This window comes from Squalius cephalus (genome assembly GCF_949319135.1).
Source record: "Squalius cephalus genome assembly, chromosome: 9".
In the NCBI taxonomy this organism is placed as follows: Eukaryota; Metazoa; Chordata; class Actinopteri; order Cypriniformes; family Leuciscidae; genus Squalius; species Squalius cephalus.
In genome coordinates, this window is record NC_137130.1 from 690,017 (window position 1) to 709,834 (window position 19,818).

Here is a 19,818-nt window from a genome sequence, read left to right on the forward strand (position 1 = left end):
ATTGTTTGGGCTGATTACTCTGTGTTTATGACCTTTGCCTGTTTTCGACTACGATTGTGGATTACCCTTTCAATAAAACTGCATTTGGATCCTCAACCTTCGTGTCTCGGAGCAGTTCGTAACACAAGTACTCATCTCCGTTAATTTCCCTCTCCTCAAATCCTGACGTAGTTTAGTTTAGGAGGAGGTGACAGAGAAAGTGAAGGTAAACAGTATTGCCACAGCTACCAAATGGTATATAGTTTGTCAATATCAGTTAAGGACAGTTAACATCTTAATAAAGCAGTACCATATTTATTCCAAAATATTCATATACTCATTTTTGGAGTAAACAAGCTACTCTGACTGGAACATCTCTCTTCTGTGTTTTGGATTTGATAAACAAATTGGACTTTCTTGATAAAACTGAAATCACAGACTTATGTTTTCTACAGCAGCAAATATCATCACTGAACAACCTCATGGAGAACGAATGGGAATTCTGCTCCCGGAATCCCGCTCTGTTGGGTTTATATTCGGAGATCAGAGATATCATTATATTCCCTCAGAATAACCCCTAGGTTTTAGCGAACACACAGTGACAAGCTCTACAGAACTCTTGGCATCTCGAGAGACGTTCTGGCAGCGCTGCTAATCATTGTGAAATTCAAACCCAGACACTCATGTTTTGTTTTGTTGGTTTACTCCTCTTTTCCTTGTAGGGGTTTCTGGGAATGATCAGTAAAGTAAATTTAGCCAGCAGTCTCAGACTGAGTTGGATCATATGACACTTTTGAAGCAAAGAGAGCATCAACATGTTAGCGATTTTCACAAATCATTAACACCCTGTGCGGTGTAATAAATCCAGCTGGCAGCTGTACTGGCAGGTGTTATCACAACATGCCTTAGTTTTTATTATCTTTACTACTTGCATTAAACTTTTTGACTTAATTAGCCATTATGTTTGTTTGAAATCATGGTAAAATAACCCTTTTAAATGATTTCAGAGCAAATACATAAATATTAAGATAATCTATATCAAACACGGCCAAAGGGGTAAAACATAAGTACACACAGTAGTGTCCAAAAGTGACGTCCAGAGGGGATTATATTTGTTTTTAATGACCCAATGAGGAAAATGTCAGATTTTTTTTATTTTATTTTTTAAATATGAGTGAAGAACAAAACACTAAACTTGGTTAAGGTATTAATCTGACAAAATTATTTGGCAGAGAAAGACAGCAAGAAAAATGCATAGAAAAACAAAAAGCTGACATTGACAAACATTGACTACAACATATTTAGGTATTAATATTTGGTTGGTTTGGCTGTTTGATCATAAACAACATCTGCAAAGTTACAAAGATCAAAGTTCAAAGCAAAGGGAGATTTCTTTTACAGAAATAGCTTTTTAAGGACTACAACAAACGGCTGGTAGAGACTACAATGAGCTTCTTCACAGGTTAGTGACATAAAAAATTTACATAAACCCCGCCCCCGGGACACGATTTATAGATTATCAAGACAGAATATGCTAATCAATGACTAGAAGATAACTCCACATCAGCTTCATAAACTCATCAATAACCATTCAGAAATGTCCTGTTGCTTCTACATGTTGTCACTTCTTCTCGAGTCTCTCCATCTTTGACCGACTTCGGTTTGAACATAAAAGGCTAAAAGTTTTTGATATTTTCAGTGTGTGTGTGTGTGTGTGTGTGTGTGTGTGTGTGTGTGTGTGTGTGTGTGTGTGTGTGTGTGTGTGTGTGTGTGTGTGAGTGAGGTAAAAGGACACGAGCTGTTGAAGCTCCGCCCCCTGTGCCGGGAGCAGCAGCTCATTTGCATTCAAAGGGACAGACACAAACGGTGTGTTTTTGCTCACCCTCAAAAAGTGACAAATTTAACATGCTATATAAAAATATCTGTGGGGTATTTAGAGCTGAAACTTCACACACACACTCTGGGGACATCAGAGACTTATTTTGCATCTTGTGAAAAGAGCATTATACCACCGCTTTAATAAATATATATCTTTTCATGAGACACCTTTATTTTGACACTTTTTACATCTTCACGCAATGCCCGTATATATGCATTACTGGAGCCAGCGTGTGCATTCTTGTGTAAACACTTCAGTACTGCCGAAGTGTGGAAGACGGGACTCTTGAAACTTCATCATTTGCATGTGTTTTCGCCAATTTAAGCATAAGCGGGAATGATTTTGCTACTCGAGCACTGAAGTAAATCTTTGCTCAAAAACTAACCGAAATTAAAAATAATTTGTATAATAATCCCTGCACAGGAGAGACTTGGTGTTGTTTCAAAACAAAAGGAAAATATATCAGCATCGGCCAAAATTAGTTGAGAAATATCGGCATATCGGACATCGCGTGCATCCCTATTTAAGATGAAGTAAATTAGTCAACGGCATTAATTAAATGTGTTTGAAAAAAGAACCTCATTGATCATACATACAACATAATCAACCGATTCAATAATCATAAACAAGTATTCATAAACGTGTACGTTTATCAAGTTGGATTAGATGTGGTCAATACATGAATACTCTATGTTTTAGTGTCTATGCAAGTGTAAGTTCTGGAACACACACACACACACACACACACACACACACACACACACACACAGAGCAGTAAGGAAGGAAACAGACGTATAGAGCAGATCCTTCGACCTCTGATTAACCGGCCAGTAAATCTGCCTTGACCAGATTAACTCTCTTTGATCATGCTGAAGTGGAAACTGTCATATGAGAGGCTTACGGTCCGACAACAATGAAGATTACGGCTCCTTTCAGGAATCAACTGACCCGTTTCAGGGCTTTCCAACAATTACAGGAGAACCTTCTGACGTTCACGGATGATCTATTCCTTTACAAACATCAGTTATTCGTGCTTTTCTCTTGAAGAATCTTCTGCAGTTCTTTTCAATAAAACACTTCATAGCGATCAAGCTCTTAATAACACAAAATGACTCATGCACTGCTGAAGTCATGTGATCCTTTGTGTCAGAAAAGAAAAATTATTTTAACCATGTAAAGCCTAACATATAAAATAACAGTCGGTTAAATGTCACAGTTTACCGAACCTGTACAAGATCTTTAAATTAAGTTTTTATCAAGTAAAGAATGTAAGAATAACTTTGATATTGTTATTAATATTTCAACTGAACTGAGGTTTACTTGATTATCCATCATCATTTATTATAAAAATCATGAGTATCATATTTGATTCATCAGGCTTATGAGAATATGGATGAAAAAATAGCAAAATTTGATTCAGAGCCTCAAACTGAGCAAAAACATGCAATTTGCTGCAGATTCTGATATTTATATGAAATGCTTGTAATGTAAATCAATGAGACACTTACATAACATGCATATAAATATGAATATCTGCCAATAATATGTCTTAGTGAGATTATATTTAATGCTTAGTTTTATGATCAAAACTCTAGTTTTAAAACATTTAATGCAATGCAATGCAATGATGATTGAGAAATGAACAAATAAACCTTCCTCAAAATATTTGATAAAAAAAACATGAGTAATAATAAATGATGATGGATAATCAAGTAAACCTCAGTTCGGTTGAAATATTACTAACAATATCAAAGTTATTCTTACAAGACACGTGAAGCACGAGCTGAAGGAGGACGTTTGTACAATGAAAGACCTTTTACCTGATAAAACAGTGGAAACTATCAGTCAGACACAGGAGGAATGCCGGAGTTCAGCTGTTATTCACCGCAACTCTCAACTTTTATCACAAAATAAATCCCCCTATTAGGAGTCACTGTGTAGCAAATGTGACATGCAACCGAACTTGCCATCTTTTATTTCATTTTTCCACTCAAGCCAATCTCTAACCCGCACGTCTAACATTCACAGAGCTTTTCCTTCCCAGATGCAGGAGATCAACTCAATCCAAACACCAGCAGTTCCTCGTCGGCTTGCGTAATCCAGATCACACACACACGCACGCATGCACGCACGCACGCACGCACGCACGCACACACACTCAAAATAAGACCAATAATATGATCATATATCATTCAGCTTTTCTGCTTATTTATAGTAAAACATAAAACGTACCCCAAAAAGCCAAAGTTTTAGAGCAAACGCAAACGTTTTGCAATAGAATGCAAAAGCACTGGAATAAAATGTCCTCTCTGCAACCATCACCATGTCCCCCGTGTGTTAAAAACCCCTTTTGTGGAACATTTCATTTCAAAAGCATGGCAAAAGGCATCGCAGCTTCACAGCTTCACTCTCCTGGACCGGGGTCGGGCGTCGGAGAGGTCGGGCGCTGACGTCGAGTGTGTGAAACTACAAATACCTTGAAGCCAGAACTGCATCACGTCTGATTAGAGCACAATCCTTCCACAGCAAACCCCACAGACACTCAGAGGAGTTGCACCATCTTGATCACTTGCGGAGGAAGATCATCTGACTCGAGTTATATGCATGAAAAATGTCGTCAGAAGAACATTAAATTATGGCATTCTTTCGTAAGCACTACACCTCAGCGCTTCTTCATCCTCTCGACATGTGCTCTCCGCTCTTCCAGACCGTGGAGGAGAAAACCAGAGATATCAGTGTACAAGATAACGCTGTATGACATCAGATCATCATATTAGAGTGATTTCTGGAGGATCATGTGACACTGAAGACTGGAGTAATGATGCTGAACATTCAGCTTTGATCACAGGAATAAATTACACTTTACTATATATTCACATAGACAACAGATGATTTACATTATAATAATATTTCACTGTTTTTACTGTATTTATGATCAAGTTAATACAGCTTTTGTGAGCAGAAGAGACTTGAAAAAATTCTAACTTTAGAAAAGTTGTGTATATATAGCGCATTTCATAAATACCACAAAAAATATTATCAAAAAAAAAACCTGCATATTAGTCATGAACAATACAACAAAGGCACAGATTAAAGAAACGAAAACACTGAGCAGGACACTTATGTGTTCATATTATTTAAGATTATTTTAATTTAATTTAAAGTCCTCCAGTAGTCAATAATTTTATCCTTTAAAACTCATCTCTGATCACCAAAATTACATATTTAAACGTTTTTTCCTTGGAAAAATAGCCTAAATCTTGCCTTAAAATATCTTGAATGTAACTCGACACCCTTGCCTCATTTAGTATGCGTGGTTCTATGAATATGCAAATGAGCCCCGCCTCCACTCACTCCCTCAGCTCAGAGATCCACTGGTTGACGATCACACGTTGATCTGATTGGTTACAAGATCGTTAGTGACGTCAGAAACACCAGCGATTTCAAAGCGTGTTTTTGAGACTGTCTTTGGTTCACTGCAGTTTTAAGGAGGAAATACTTATGAATTTACACATGGTTTGTCTTAAAGCGTATTAAAAACACCACATAGACACATAAACAACATTAAAAGCTGGATTTACACCACAGGGGGACTTTCATGGGATCATTTGTTTCTGTAGTGCCACTCCAGCGAGCAGCGCTGTTTAATCACCGCACACTCATTATCAATGAAAGCCTCGCTCATTAGCATAAAAGGTGAGCAACAGTTTCATCTGAACAGCTGTTTAACAAGAGATGCTCGAGGACCATCACATAAGCATCACATGTGAGTCTGATGGCAATTCAGGCACAGCTGCTCCATGCACATTATTCTCAATGATGATTTCATTGGTATTCATAAGCATTCAATCATAACATGTGCTTCTAACACACACACACGTGTTTGGAATTATAGGCACTAATATACAGTAACACATGGACAGCTCCTAAATGCTACTATTATTATAGACAATAAAGGAAGTGAAAGAAAGTGTCACTTCCTACAGAATTAAAAGACAAGGTCTTTGTTGACATTATAGTTTGAGCTGAAAATAATCAATATAAACTGAAATTAAATAAATTGTTTCACTTGTCATCCAGATTATACGACAAAATCTTTAAAATTTGAATTAAAGTAGTCAATAAAATTAATGTTTTTAACCTAGGCTGCATTTATGTGATCATAAATACAGTAAAAACAGTGAAATATTATTATAATGTAAATCAGCTGTTTTCTATGTGAATATACAGTAAAGTGTAATTTATTCCTGTGATCAAAGCTGAATGTTCAGCATCATTACTCCAGTCTTCAGTGTCACATGATTCTCCAGAAATCACTCTAATATGAGGATTTGATGATCAACAAACATTTATGATCATTATCAGTGTTGAAAACAGTTGAGCTGATTAATATTGCTCGATGTGTTCGCTGAATAAAAGTAGTAATTTCTTGTGTTTATTTGACAGGTTTACAAAATAAAAAAAATCGTTCTAATCTGTTCTTGCACATTTTGATGTTGTTTTTGGACTAAATTTCTGTGAACTGTAATTCAGAAAAAGTCCCGTCAACCAAATCCCAAATCAGTTCACTACAAAGAACTGAAATCTCCAATTCTTCATGCAGTCTTTAAGCAAACAACACTAACAAAAGCTGCAGAGTTCAACTGTTCAGAAATCTCCAGAACAATCCCACTGAATAAAGCATTGATGATGTAAGAGCGTTAAATATCACTTCATCTTGTTCCCAGTGTCAGAACCCAGACCGGCACAAAGAAACAGGAAGATGCTGGTTTCAACATCAGTATGCTAATCAGAAGAACACATGAGTGGCGGAAACGCCTCTTCCTCTCGCTCACCCCGACTCTTTCCACTCGACGGCAACGGGAAACTGCTGTGGGAAAAATCCGAGATTATTTTGTTGGCCGCACTGCATTGTTGACCGTGATTGACAATGAATTGACTTGATATGTGAAACTGGAAAAGCTCAGTGAAGCCAGATCGCATGTCATGCAAACACAATACTGCGCAAAAAGAAACTGAAGAAAGAGATGCGTGTGAGTGAAGCAACAGTCATCATAAAGATGCAATCATGTGCAGCACACACACACACACACACACACACACACACAGAAGTGAAACGCTGAACATGCATTAGTGGCTCACACACTCATGGAACATCTACTATGGTAAAATGAAATGCTCACAGTTTATACGTTGGTTGCAAAAAATGTTTAATCAGAAAAACCTGTTGAGTTGAGAAAAGGGCTCCCCCCCCCCCAAGGGTAACCCTGACCAGCTGAACTTTGACCCCTTGGTAAGTAAGTATGTTAACTTCATAGTGATTTATTTTCTTTCTCATCCTTCCCTCGTGGGTCAAAATGACCCGAAGCACTAAAATTATACTTCATTTTTTGTTGTTGTCCAGAAAGCTTCATTTTGATAATAGCCCATTTTTTTCTACTTTTAATGCAATTGTTTTTGGAGATTTTGTTTTTATTATTATTTTATTTACCTTTAAATTACTAGATTTGATCAATAAATAATAAATTAATAGTAATTTAAGCACATTCCTCACAATCTTTCAACTTAAATTCAAAATAACTCACAATTTCATGCATAACCCTTTTAATTCAGCTCTAAATGTCTAACATTGGGAGTCTTTGCCGACCTCTTGTGTAATAATAATAATATAACATGATATTTCATGACTTTAGCCACTAGATTTGAGCATTTTTAGTTTCAATTTTGAGCATTTTTAGTTTTTTTCTAAGTGAACTGAAGCTTTCCTCACATTCCATTCATTCCTAAGTAGGGATGGGTACCGAAACCCGGTATTAAACGGGCCCCGGTGCTGAATTTTGAAAGACCGCTGGATCGATAAGCTCGGACGTTATCGGTTCTGCTGTCGGTACTGGATAAATTAAGAAAGTACACGTGTTATATATTATTGCTATTAAGAAATTATTATCTTGCAAATTTAATCTCGCCAGCCACTTCTATATATAATAATATTGAACCCTTTGTCTGTGATGCATTTTTGCTAAAGAGAAAGAGTGTGTGAGAGAGAGAGAGAGAGTGTGTGTGTGAGAGAGAGAGAGAGTGTGTGTGTGTGAGAGAGAGAGCGATCTTTCACGCTGAGCCACGGCGCGCACATCACAACAGCCCTGCTTAATGAGTGACGATGAGGACAGAACTAAACATTCAAACGGTTACACTTTAGATCTTTGATATCAAACTAATTTTATTTTAGATTTTGTCTTCCAATGATTATAAAAAATAAGATACTATGAGGTATAACCATTAAAAACTAAAGCCGCATTCTCTCCAACGCAACTTCCTTCCCTTCACAGAGGTGCACTGTCATTTCTCCCTAAAACCCAAACGTAACGTCAGAATCTGCACGATCGGTGATTGTTGTAAAATTTAGTCTATACTGTTGCTAAACTGCGGGACGCGTTTGATAATAAAAGGCTATTAAAAGTACCAAAATTGACGCAATAGACGCTGCTCCAAATGCGGCGCGCGCTCCGAAACACACCGCAACGAGACAAGCAACGTATATTTTTGGGCTTCGTGTGCGCATCTAAACGATCAAATATACACACAAATATGTAAAACTGGCTTGGAGATTCACTTAAACAGTTTATTCACTTAAATACAGTTTATGTCTTAAATGGGCGTAAATGGTTGGGAGAAAATATGACGCGTATGATTAGATCTGCATTTGGTCTTAAAGAGGCAGCAGTCTAATAAACCTGCTGACGATTGCTCCATTCGTGTGAATCAAACAACAAAAGGCAAAGAGAAAAGCAGTCACAGCTCTTGGATGAATAATTTTGGCTTTTATAAGATTTAATCTATCTATGATAAACTATGCAGTGTTATTTTACATCTGACTTTATTAGATGTCTTTTTAGCCCATATTACTCCTGAACAGTAATGTCAGACATTACTGAAATTAAAGCACTGGGTATATAATTTGTATATTTGTTTTATTGTATACTTTTTTTTGTTTGACCATGTGTTTGGTGTCCTATGTCTTCTGAATATAAAACACAAAAACCTGCACCCTTCTGCATAACATACATGTTTTATTTGTTTAGTTAAAGCATTGCTTTTTCTTTTGCTATAGATATTTATTTAACATTTCAAAATATAAAGCAATATTAATTATGTTCTAAATGATTTTTTTCCCTTTTTTTTAATATAACAAAAAGAACCGATAAGAATACCGTTAAAGTACCGGATCGATAAAGAGTATCGGTAAGAGTAGTAATACCGTTAAAACCTTAACGATACCCATCCCTATTCCTAAGGGAGTCATTGACCCGAGGGAAGGATTTGCTACTTTTTAAAATTTCAACCACAAAACTCCTCAAATCCATTCAAATTTTTGTGTGTGTGTGTATTCGTGGTTCAAGTGCGACAAAAGTCCTGGACCCTGATGAACACTCAATTAAAATATTTTTCGGGTCAAAATGACCCGAGAGAGAGACGAAGGTTAAAGTCCCCTGTAGTCAATCATTTTATCCCTTAAAACTCATCTTTGATCACCAAAATTCCTTTTTCCTTGGAAAAAAAAAGCCTTAAAATATCTTGAATGTAACTCGACACCCTTGCCTCATTTAGTATGCGCGGTTCTATGAATATGCAAATGAGCCCCGCCTCCACTCACTCACTCAGCTCAGAGATCCACTGGTTGACGATCACACGTTGATCTGATTGGTTACAAGGTAGTTTGTGACGTCAGAAACACCAGCGATTTCAAAGCGTGTTTTTGAGACTGTCTTTGGTTCACTGCAGTTTTAAGGAGGAAATACTCAGCAATGCTGTCGACTTATGAATTTACACATGGTTTGTCTTAAAGCGTATTAAAAACACCACATAGACACATAAACTACATTAAAAGTTGGCAGCATTTGGCAACTTAAAATTGCATTCGAGGAACACATTTTACAACTTCTTGCTTTCCTTGAGAATTGAACGCATGACTTTGGTGTCGCTGTACATGCTCAACTGTTGGGCTTTTTAATCACTTTTTGTATTTGATTTTGCATGAGATGCATGTTAATAATAAGTGTAAAAAAGGCCACAAATCTTGCAGTATCACTGAAGATAAACGTGGTGCGTGTAAAGTATGTGTGTGTTGCGAAACACTGAAGTGACTGGCAGGCAGAATATAAAGGTTAAAGGTTATTCTGATACTGACATTTTTGCTTTAGAAGAAAACTCAAAAAGGTCCAAACTCAAAGGAGGAGGTTTTTTTTCCATCCATCATTCTGGAAAATCAGATACACAACTTTGTGGATCTGAGATGCTTATCGCATATTGCAAATGTACTAAAAGAGTTGCATTAATCTAAACCATCTTACCGAAAACACTGAGCCACTCATGGTCTCTTATCTTGGATCTGCTCCAACAGAAAAGAGTTTAAAGTGATTCAGACTTCATGAACATGCCCCACTTTCACTGGCCTGTGAACGAACCACATATTCGGCAATGTTTCTTATTGTAAAAATCCTGCTATCTGCATTCCACAGTGTTGAATAATGGTAACTTGTCAACATGAACTTCGCAATCGACTTCCATAAAATGAGGGAAACATGATATTCAATGAGGGGAAAAACAATGAGGAACTTGTTGACTTCAAATATTGCCTAATTTTAGATGCTCCTTTGAGACTTTTCACTTGCACTCATGAGTTTTAAAGACCAACGCAAGCTTGAAGATTCACGAAACTGTCGAACATGAAAGAAGACCTTAAAAAGACCCTGAAGTGCTGTTGTGCTCGGTTGACAGTCTCCAGTGGGAAGAAGTATTTGCCTGGGAAGAGCTGCCAAAGATCAGGTCATGTTGCTCGCTGTGAGAAAGAGAAGCTCAGGCAGACTTCATGTAAACCAGATGTCACTTCGCTGAAGAACGGCCGCTCTTACACGCTTTCTTCTCGCACAGAAAGAGACTCGCTGCAAAGGAGCTCGAGAGCTTTTGCAGCACGAAAAGTTCATTCGGTTTACCAGTTTTCAGTGAATATGAGTGTAACTGTTTGTTATGCAAGAGTAAAACTTGCCATATTCATTGTTGTTGTTTTTCTACAGAACAAGAAAATACCAAAAATGTTTGTCACAGCAATTTCCCAATAAAACACTAATATTTTAAGCCTGTTAAGTTTATTTAGCCTTCATTTTATCCCTTAAAACTTATCTTTGATCACCAAACATTTTTTCGGCATGCCTTAAAATATTTTAAATGTAACTCGACACCCTTGCCTCATTTAGTATGCGTGGTTCTATGAATATGCAAATGAGCCCCGCCTCCACTCACTCACTCAGCTCAGAGATCCACTGGTTGACGATCACACGTTGATCTGATTGGTTACAAGGTAGTTTGTGACGTCAGAAACACCAGCGATTTCAAAGCGTGTTTTTGAGACTGTCTTTGGTTCACTGCAGTTTTAAGGAGGAAATACTCAGCAATGCTGTCGACTTATGAATTTACACATGCTTTGTCTTAAAGCGTATTAAAAACACCACACAGACACATAAACAACATTAAAAGCTGGATTTTCACCACAGGGGGACTTTAAGCATTGCACAAGAGCACAGATAAATGCAATTTGACCAAAAATGGGAATTTATTTAAAACCAGTTAAAAGCAACCCAATAAAAGTTGTGGCCGTATCTTACAGAGATAATAGAGCACTTTGCCTCTAGATCTAAACATTGCTAAGCTCCAACAGATTCACTGAAACGATCTGCAACGAGGCCAAAAGGAAGCAAAGATACACAAGTTATAGTTACATCTGGCAATACCACTACTTTAAAAAGATTATTCTGTCAGTGTAAATGACCCATTGTGGATGCTTAAACACAGAAAAAGGGAATTTACTGTCTATGGATTCTAGACTTTTTTTTTTTCACACCGCACACAATTCCCATTTGGTTTTAAGATTCAGTCATTTTGCAATGTTTTAAATGGGGCTGTAGAAGGATTTCAGGTGTCGTTTTTGCAGTTTAATGCATGCATTTCAGTTGAACATGGCAAAAAAACAAACTCTGCCTTTTGCTGCCTGTCAAGTTTCATTGGCCAAATAATAGAAAGAGCAGTGCTGTAAAAGACACTGGCGGACTGCTTTATAGGAGGAGCTTTATAAACTCCAGATTCCTGAGAGGTTAGGTAACTGTTAAGGAGAGCTCCCCTTTGGGCCGCCCTACACAAACATCTACAAATTTGGTGATTTGGTTTCTCAATATTGTAGTTTGGCAACAATGTGATAAAAGAATACATGCATTGTTTATGAAGAGGTGTTTATTGATTTGCCTCTGGTCATTTATGTCTTTATAATGTCATTTCACTGGTTTCTGATCCTTGCAAAGAAGCAAAGACCTACTTCAAAACACAAGCACTTTCATAACACCTCCTGGCACTTTAGACATGTGTGGGATTAATGCCACATGTGCCATTCACAAAATTGTGCATTATTTTGTCATTACACTCATGTGCATTTGTCAGCACACCCAAATCCTGGGTTAGGCTAAGCCTTTTGGGTACATTTTTTGTGCTATTTTTTCAGTGTTTGGGTAGATTTTGTGTTACCCAGATCCTGGGTCAGACGTAACAACCCAGTGTTTACATAGTTTTTTTTGTTGCCCAGATCCTGGGTCAGACGCAACAACCCAATGTTTGGCTAGTTTTTGGTTTAGTTTTTGTGTTACCCAGATCCTGGGTCAGATGTAAAAACCCAGTGTTTAGGTAGTTTTTGTGTAACCCAGATCCTGAATCAGACGTAACAACCCAGTGTTAGGGTAGTTTTTGTGTTACCCAGATCTTGGGTCAGATGTAAAAACCCAGTGTTTGGGAAGTTTTTGTGTTACCCACATCCTGGGTCAGATTTAACAACCTAGTGTTTGGGTAGTTTTTGTGTTACCCAGATCCTGAATCAGACGTAACAACCCAGTGTTTGGGTTGTTTTTGTGTTACCCAGATCTTGGATCAGATGTAAAAACCCAGTGTTTGGGTAGTGTTTGTGTTACCCAGATCTTGGGTCAGATGTAAAAACCCAGTGTTTGGGAAGTTTTTGTGTAACCCAGATCCTGGGTCAGACATAACAACCCAGTGTTTGGGTAGTTTTTGTGTTACTCAGATCCTGGGTCAGATGTAAAAACCCAGTGTTTGGGTAGTTTTTGTGTAACCCAGATCCTGGGTCAGATGTAAAAACCCAGTGTTTGGGAAGTTTTTGTGTTACCCACATCCTGGGTCAGATTTAACAACCTAGTGTTTGGGTAGTTTTTGTGTTACCCAGATCCTGAATCAGACGTAACAACCCAGTGTTTGGGTTGTTTTTGTGTTACCCAGATCTTGGATCAGATGTAAAAACCCAGTGTTTGGGTAGTGTTTGTGTAACCCAGATCCTGGGCAGATGTAAAAACCCAGTGTTTGGGAAGTTTTTGTGTAACCCAGATCCTGGGTCAGACATAACAACCCAGTGTTTGGGTAGTTTTTGTGTTACTCAGATCCTGGGTCAGATGTAAAAACCCAGTGTTTGGGTAGTTTTTGTGTAACCCAGATCCTGGGTCAGACATAACAACCCAGTGTTTGGGTAGTGTTTGTGTAACCCAGATCCTGGGCAGACGTAAAAACCCAGTGTTTGGGTAGTTTTTGTGTAACCCAGATCCTGGGTCAGATGTAAAAACCCAGTGTTTGGGTAGTTTTTGTGTAACCCAGATCCTGGGTCAGACATAACAACCCAGTGTTTGGGTAGTTTTTGTGTTACTCAGATCCTGGGTCAGATGTAAAAACCCAGTGTTTGGGTAGTTTTTGTGTAACCCAGATCCTGGGTCAGACATAACAACCCAGTGTTTGGGTAGTGTTTGTGTAACCCAGATCCTGGGCAGACGTAAAAACCCAGTGTTTGGGTAGTTTTTGTGTAACCCAGATCCTGGGTCAGATGTAAAAACCCAGTGTTTGGGTAGTTTTTGTGTAACCCAGATCCTGGGTCAGACGTAACAACCCAGTTTTTGGGTAGTTTTTGTGTTACCCAGATCCTGGGTCAGATGTAAAAACCCAGTGTTTGGGTAGTTTTTGTGTTACCCAGATCCTGAATCAGACGTAACAACCCAATGTTTGGGTAGTTTTTGTGTAACCCAGATCCTGGGTCAGATGTAAAAACCCAGTGTTTGGGTAGTTTTTGTGTAACCCAGATCCTGGGCAGATGTAAAAACCCAGTGTTTGGGTAGTTTTTGTGTTACCCAGATCCTGGGTCAGATGTAAAAACCCAGTGTTTGGGTAGTTTTTGTGTTACCCAGATTCTGAATCAGACGTAACAACCCAATGTTTGGGTAGTTTTTGTGTTACCCAGATCTTGGGTCAGATGTAAAAACCCAGTGTTTGGGTAGTTTTTGTGTTACCCAGATCCTGGGTCAGATGTAACAATCCAATGTTTGGGTTGTTTTTGTGTTACCCAGATCCTGGGTCAGATGTAACAATCCAATGTTTGGGTTGTTTTTGTGTTACCCAGATCCTGGATCAGATGTAACAACCCAGTGTTTGGGTAGTGTTTGTGTGACCCAGATCCTGGGTCAGATGTAACAACCCAGTGTTTGGGAAGTTTTTGTGTTACCCACATCCTGGGTCAGATGTAACAACCCAGTGTTTGGGTAGGTTTTGTGTTACCCAGATCCTGGGTCAGATGTAACAATCCAGGTGTTGAGTTATTTTAATTGCGGGCTTTTTGCGACCTCTTCAGGAGAGAGCAGTGCTGCTCCGTCAAATTGGTGTGTGTCTTTGGTAAAATACAGATTTGTGTACATTTTTTGTATGTATAAATTTGTTATTGTTCTGTATATCAATTTATTTTATGCAACGCAACATACAGGGGCGCGGTGTGAGTCCCCTAAACGAGTGTCGCGTGATGGAACGCCTGTGCCTTGCATAAAATTTTATGATTTTAATAAAAAAGATACAGAATATAAATGCTTAGATAGTTAAAATATGTTTTCAGAACTGTACACTGAGTGTTTATGGACATGTTATGGAGTCACAGCATATTTTCAACTACAAGTGAAATGCAGGACGGCGTCTGAAGTTATCAGTTCCTCCGCTGAACACGACACAAGATCCGGCACGAGATCCAGCGCCGTTACAGTGGGAACGGCACAAAGGAGACTGGTCCATTACATCTGAATTACATCTAAATGTTTAAGTTTTACACGAACATAAATGTATACAATATGTATTCAAAACTATAAAAGTATGCTATACTGTAAAATATAATCAAAAATAAAGGAAATATCATTATATTGTAATATAATTATTATGTAAACCAGTGGTTGTGTGGAGTATTTTATTTTGTATTTATTTTAAAGTTTAGAGGATTAACGTTAATCTGTAAACATTAATTCATGTATGAAGTAAAAAAAAAAAGATACAAAAGATAGTAAAAATGAATCAACCCAGTATGCTGTGTTAAACAAACAACCCAATTTGCTGATTAAAATTAACCCAACATGTGTTCTGTTCTATATTTACCCAGCCCTTGGGTTTAAAACAACCCAAATTGAGTTGTTTTAACCCAGTGTATCTTACTAACACAATCTCTCAATCAAGTGACAACAACAGCATCAAACAAATGTACATCCGATTATCCTCCCTCGTGCACTTTCAGCAATGAGGTTAATGCATTTATTAAAGTCGGGATCAGCAGCTAAACCACTGTACGAGTTCAATATCTTCAGTTGTCTTCGGGGGTTAGTATTTTATATTTGTATTGGAGTCTGCAGTGGACATTCCAGAGAGACTTCCCAGCTGAAACCCTGCGGCTGGCAAGATCCAACGCCAGATCATCCGTCTTCATATACCAGCACTGTCTCTTCGACAAGCTCCTTTCCACACTCTCTCTCTGCGTGTCTGATCTCCAATCAAGCAAACAGAGTCCGTGTCTCGGCCCTCTTGGTCTCGCTCCACCGGCTTCAGGTCAAGGCTTTGACGTCAGTCTTCAGAACAGGTCTACGTTTCTGCCCGTCATCCATGATCAGTAAACAAGAGTCACTGCTTAAAGCTGCTCTGAAACAATCTATATTGTTAAAAGCGATATATATAAATGAAGGTGACTTGTCTGCTTCCATTACAACAAGAAACAAGTCGCTTTCCAGAACCTTCACTGTCTCTGATGTTCAGTGGTGGATCAAATATCACGACGCTAAAGAACCAGTTAAAAACATATTTTACTAGTCTTAAAGGGGTCTTATTATGCTTTTATACATTTACATGTCTTTAGTGTGTAATGTTGCTGTTTATTCTCTATATCAGTGTCAGTGTTTCTGAACTCCTGAAACGCCTCCATTGTAGTCTTGAGTTTCTTCCGGGAACGAACACGTCACAATATTCCTCATTATAATAATTCATGCGCAGAATAAAGGGGCGGGGCCTGGTCGAGTTAGTTAGTAGTGTGTTAAACTGGCGGTTATGGTAAGGGGCGTGACATTTCCCAAACACACTCGAAGCGCTCGACCAATCACAACACACTGCTTCAGCCGACCAATCAGAGCACAGTGTTCTTTTCAGAAGGAGGGGCTTCATTGAGACAGGAAGTAAACAGAACGTTACTGACAGACTGGGAAGAGAGGAGCCGCAACAATGGAGAATATGAGGAGAATAATCAACATTCAAGCAGGAAAACCTGTTCTAGTAGAGCCTGAAAACTACATCAGGACTTTAAAAAATAGGTCTATAAAGGCACTATAAATAAACGATATTTAAAAAATCTTGCTGTTCTCTGTTGGTGCAGTTTTAACTCTAGTTTCTGTGATGCTCAAGCGAACCATGGCAAGTAATGCAAGATAAATTGTTTGTGAAGTGCCTAGAGACAAAACACTTGCTCAAGGGCTAAATATCAGTGTAATCCGAATTAAAAGTTATGGTGATACAAAAAGAACCAAAAAGTGTCAATCTCAATACTGAAACTTGGATTCATGCTTCTAAACATTACGCATCTGATCAGGCATGATATCTAGCTATCTATCTAGCTATCTATCTATCTAAATAATCTGCTGCCAAGGCTCACAGTTAATTAACTGTTAAAGATATAATATGGTGTATTAGTTTAATGAAAGTCACATTTCGAATTCTCTTAAAAGTGCTGCAAGCTCATGTTTAATTATAGACTATATGAAATAGATCTATAGATATTATATATGTGCAAAAATGTACACCACGTGACCTTTAAAAGTGAACTAGAAAAGGCAAAAAGTTGATTAAATGTGTTAAAAAAAAAAAAACTTCAAGGAAACAGTGACAGGCAAGCCTCGTAATTTATCATTTGCTTTGATATTTGAAAAGTATTTCACATCTGTCATTAGACATTTAGCTACTCGTAACGCCAGACCACATCCATGTAAACAACAACATCTGGTTGGAACTCCTATATAGCATGTTTTGCCGAAATCTTACCTCAGATTTACAGATATTGTGGGAAACCGCATCCGACTGAGGCAACTTTCTTTGAAGCCACTTTCTCGGTGAGAAGATGTTGCTTGAACCCGAGAGGTTGAGCGATAAATCCCGGGACGCGTTGCGTTTGAAATGAACGCTGGAGATCGACGAAGCGTCTGAAGACGTCGACAAACTCGCCGAAGAAAGACGCTGTTTGAGTCTGGAGTCTTCAGAGATGGTTTGGTTGTTGGTAAATCCAGTTGTGGAGCTCGAGAACCGCTGAACGCTGTTAACGTCTGCGGGCGTCGCACCGTTTCTCATCAGCGCTGAATCCAGACTTCGGGTCTGTTGAAGTTTTCTCTTTGCGAGGGTTTTCGAGCCCGATGAGGAACAGGAGAAGACGCTGTTCATCCCTGCGATGATGTGAGACACAGGCTGACGCCCCAAACACAATCCCCATGTGAACCTGACTGACTGAATAACGGATGATGACGTTTGGCTGTCAACGACAGGTGAAAACATGTATTTGATCAGATTTCTTTTAATATATTCTCTCATCCATCTCTGCTATTGGTTTATATCAGCAGATAAACCAGGATGTTCCCACTGTTCAAGCCAAAAATCTCGTGAGTCAGTGAAGTTTCTCAACTGCATCTCTCTCTGCGCTCCCGCCCTCTTTCTCCCGCGCTCCGGCTCTGCCCTCCTCCTGCTAAACTGAGGTACATTTACATTTACATTTATTCATTTAGCTGACGCTTTTATCCAAAGCGACTTACAATTGCTATATATGTCAGAGGTCGCACGCCTCTGGAGCAAGTAGGGGTTAAGTGTCTTGCTCAGGGACACATTGGTGTCTCACAGTGGATTCGAACCCGGGTCTCTCACACCAAAGGCATGTGTCTTATCTATTGCGCCACACCACCCCCTAAGGTAAATAAAACTTTGCAATTCTCATTAACTGGCCGTGTCGATTATATAGTAAATTTCAAGCGGGAGTCTAAAAGAATTATGGAATTTATATTAAAAACAAATATACGTGTTGAATTCTGTTGAAGTTCGTATTGTAATGCGCATGTGCTCAGTTTGACTATAGACTTTTAAAACAAATTTGTTTGTAATATGTGTGTGATTGATATTGAAAAATAATAATAATAACAGTTAAAAAGTCCCCATGTAGTCAATCATTTTATCCCTTAAAACTTATCTTTGATCAATGATCACCAAAATTATATATTTAAAAAAAATTTCCTTGAAAAAAAATTCTTCATGCCTTAAAATATCTTGAATGTAACTCGACACCCTTGCCTCATTTAGTATGCGCGGTTATATGAATATGCAAATAAGCCCCGCCTCCACTCACTCACTCAGCTCAGAGATGCACTGGTTGACGATCACATGTTGATCTGATTGGTTACAAGGTAGTTTGTGACGTCAGAAACACCAGCGATTTCAAAGCGTGTTTTTGAGACTGTCTTTGGTTCACTGCAGTTTTAAGGAGGAAATACTCAGCAATGGTGTCGACTTATGAACTTACACATGCTTTGTCTTAAAGCATATTAAAAACACCACATAGACACATAAACAACATTAAAAACTTGATTTTCACCACAGGGGGACTTTAACCTAAATTTATGCTGCCTTCGTGTGCTATCGGAAATTTCCTACTTCCCACTTCAGAAGCTGTGATTAAGTGCTCGTCGCATTCAAGTGCTTTATTGTTGGAAAGAATCACGGAGACACCAGGTTTATTCTTTCCAGTTTTTTTGGGGGGAGAGTCTTATTAAAGCCAAAATTATATTTACCATCCCCATTCATTGGCAACCATATACATTCACCACACTATTTATCTAGTCTGCTCGCTGACAGTTCTGGAATTTCGGTCAAATATAGGCTATTTTCGCAGTGGATTAAATATACAATACTCTTCAGATGATTTTTATATATGTTAATATGCACTACTTTTGTGGAAAAACTAATAAAGAATACCAGTCACAGCAGCAGTCGTTCTCCCCTCCGCTATGTTTTAAGTTTATAGCACACCCAACTTGTTAAATGGGTACAGGGTTGGCAGGTTTGCATGTCCAGTTTTTAACTAATTTCCTAGTTAAAAACTGGACATGCAAACCTGCCAACCCTGTACCCATTTAACAAGTAGGAAACTCGTATTTACGATAATTCCGATAGCACACGAAGGCAGCATAAGTGCCGAAGCAACATAGTGTCGGCCCAGATCCGGCTCACATCCGGTACGTGTAGAATCCACATGTTCCAGATGTGGCCCGGATCTGGGCCGACACTATGTTGATGTCTGGGTATCTTTACATCCTTGGGGAATTTCTGTCGTACGTGAAAATATGCGCTTATGGCGCGTTCAACTTCGTATTGGAAAGTTGTGTTTACGGCGTCAAGTCCCTTTCGTTGGTGCAAGATGGCGCTGTGCCTTCTCTAAATTAACTATACAAAAATACTTCTAGAAAATGAAGAACAAAGAATGTGTGTTGCTTTTTTATGCTTTTAATTAATTTACGAAGGCAGTGCGAACTTTATCGTTACAT

General features: G+C 38.4%; 2 protein-coding genes across 5 annotated transcripts in view; one reads left to right on the top strand and one right to left on the bottom strand.

Moving 5' to 3' along the window:
* Positions 1 to 17,821, bottom strand: part of LOC307164762 (rho GTPase-activating protein 6) — a gene marked incomplete at its 5' end in the record, with an annotated part of 43,548 nt that extends 25,727 nt beyond the window's left edge. For 2 of the 3 annotated variants that reach the window (XR_013822338.1, XM_079881833.1), the window contains one exon: positions 17,282 to 17,821. Coding sequence is in view for 1 of the 3 variants with exons in the window: in XM_079881833.1 (XP_079737959.1) it covers positions 17,282 to 17,821 (540 nt within the window). Of the gene's footprint in view, positions 1 to 3,678; positions 3,907 to 17,281 lie in introns of those variants that run through there. The other variant, XM_079881834.1, reaches the window with a different exon arrangement.
* An 81-nt stretch (positions 17,822 to 17,902) lies between these two features.
* Positions 17,903 to 19,818, top strand: part of frmpd4 (FERM and PDZ domain containing 4) — a 95,238-nt gene continuing 93,322 nt past the window's right edge. For both annotated transcript variants that reach the window (XM_079881822.1, XM_079881823.1), the window contains exon 1: positions 17,903 to 17,982. The gene's annotated coding sequence lies outside the window, so the exon portion shown is untranslated. The remainder of the gene's footprint in view (positions 17,983 to 19,818) is intronic.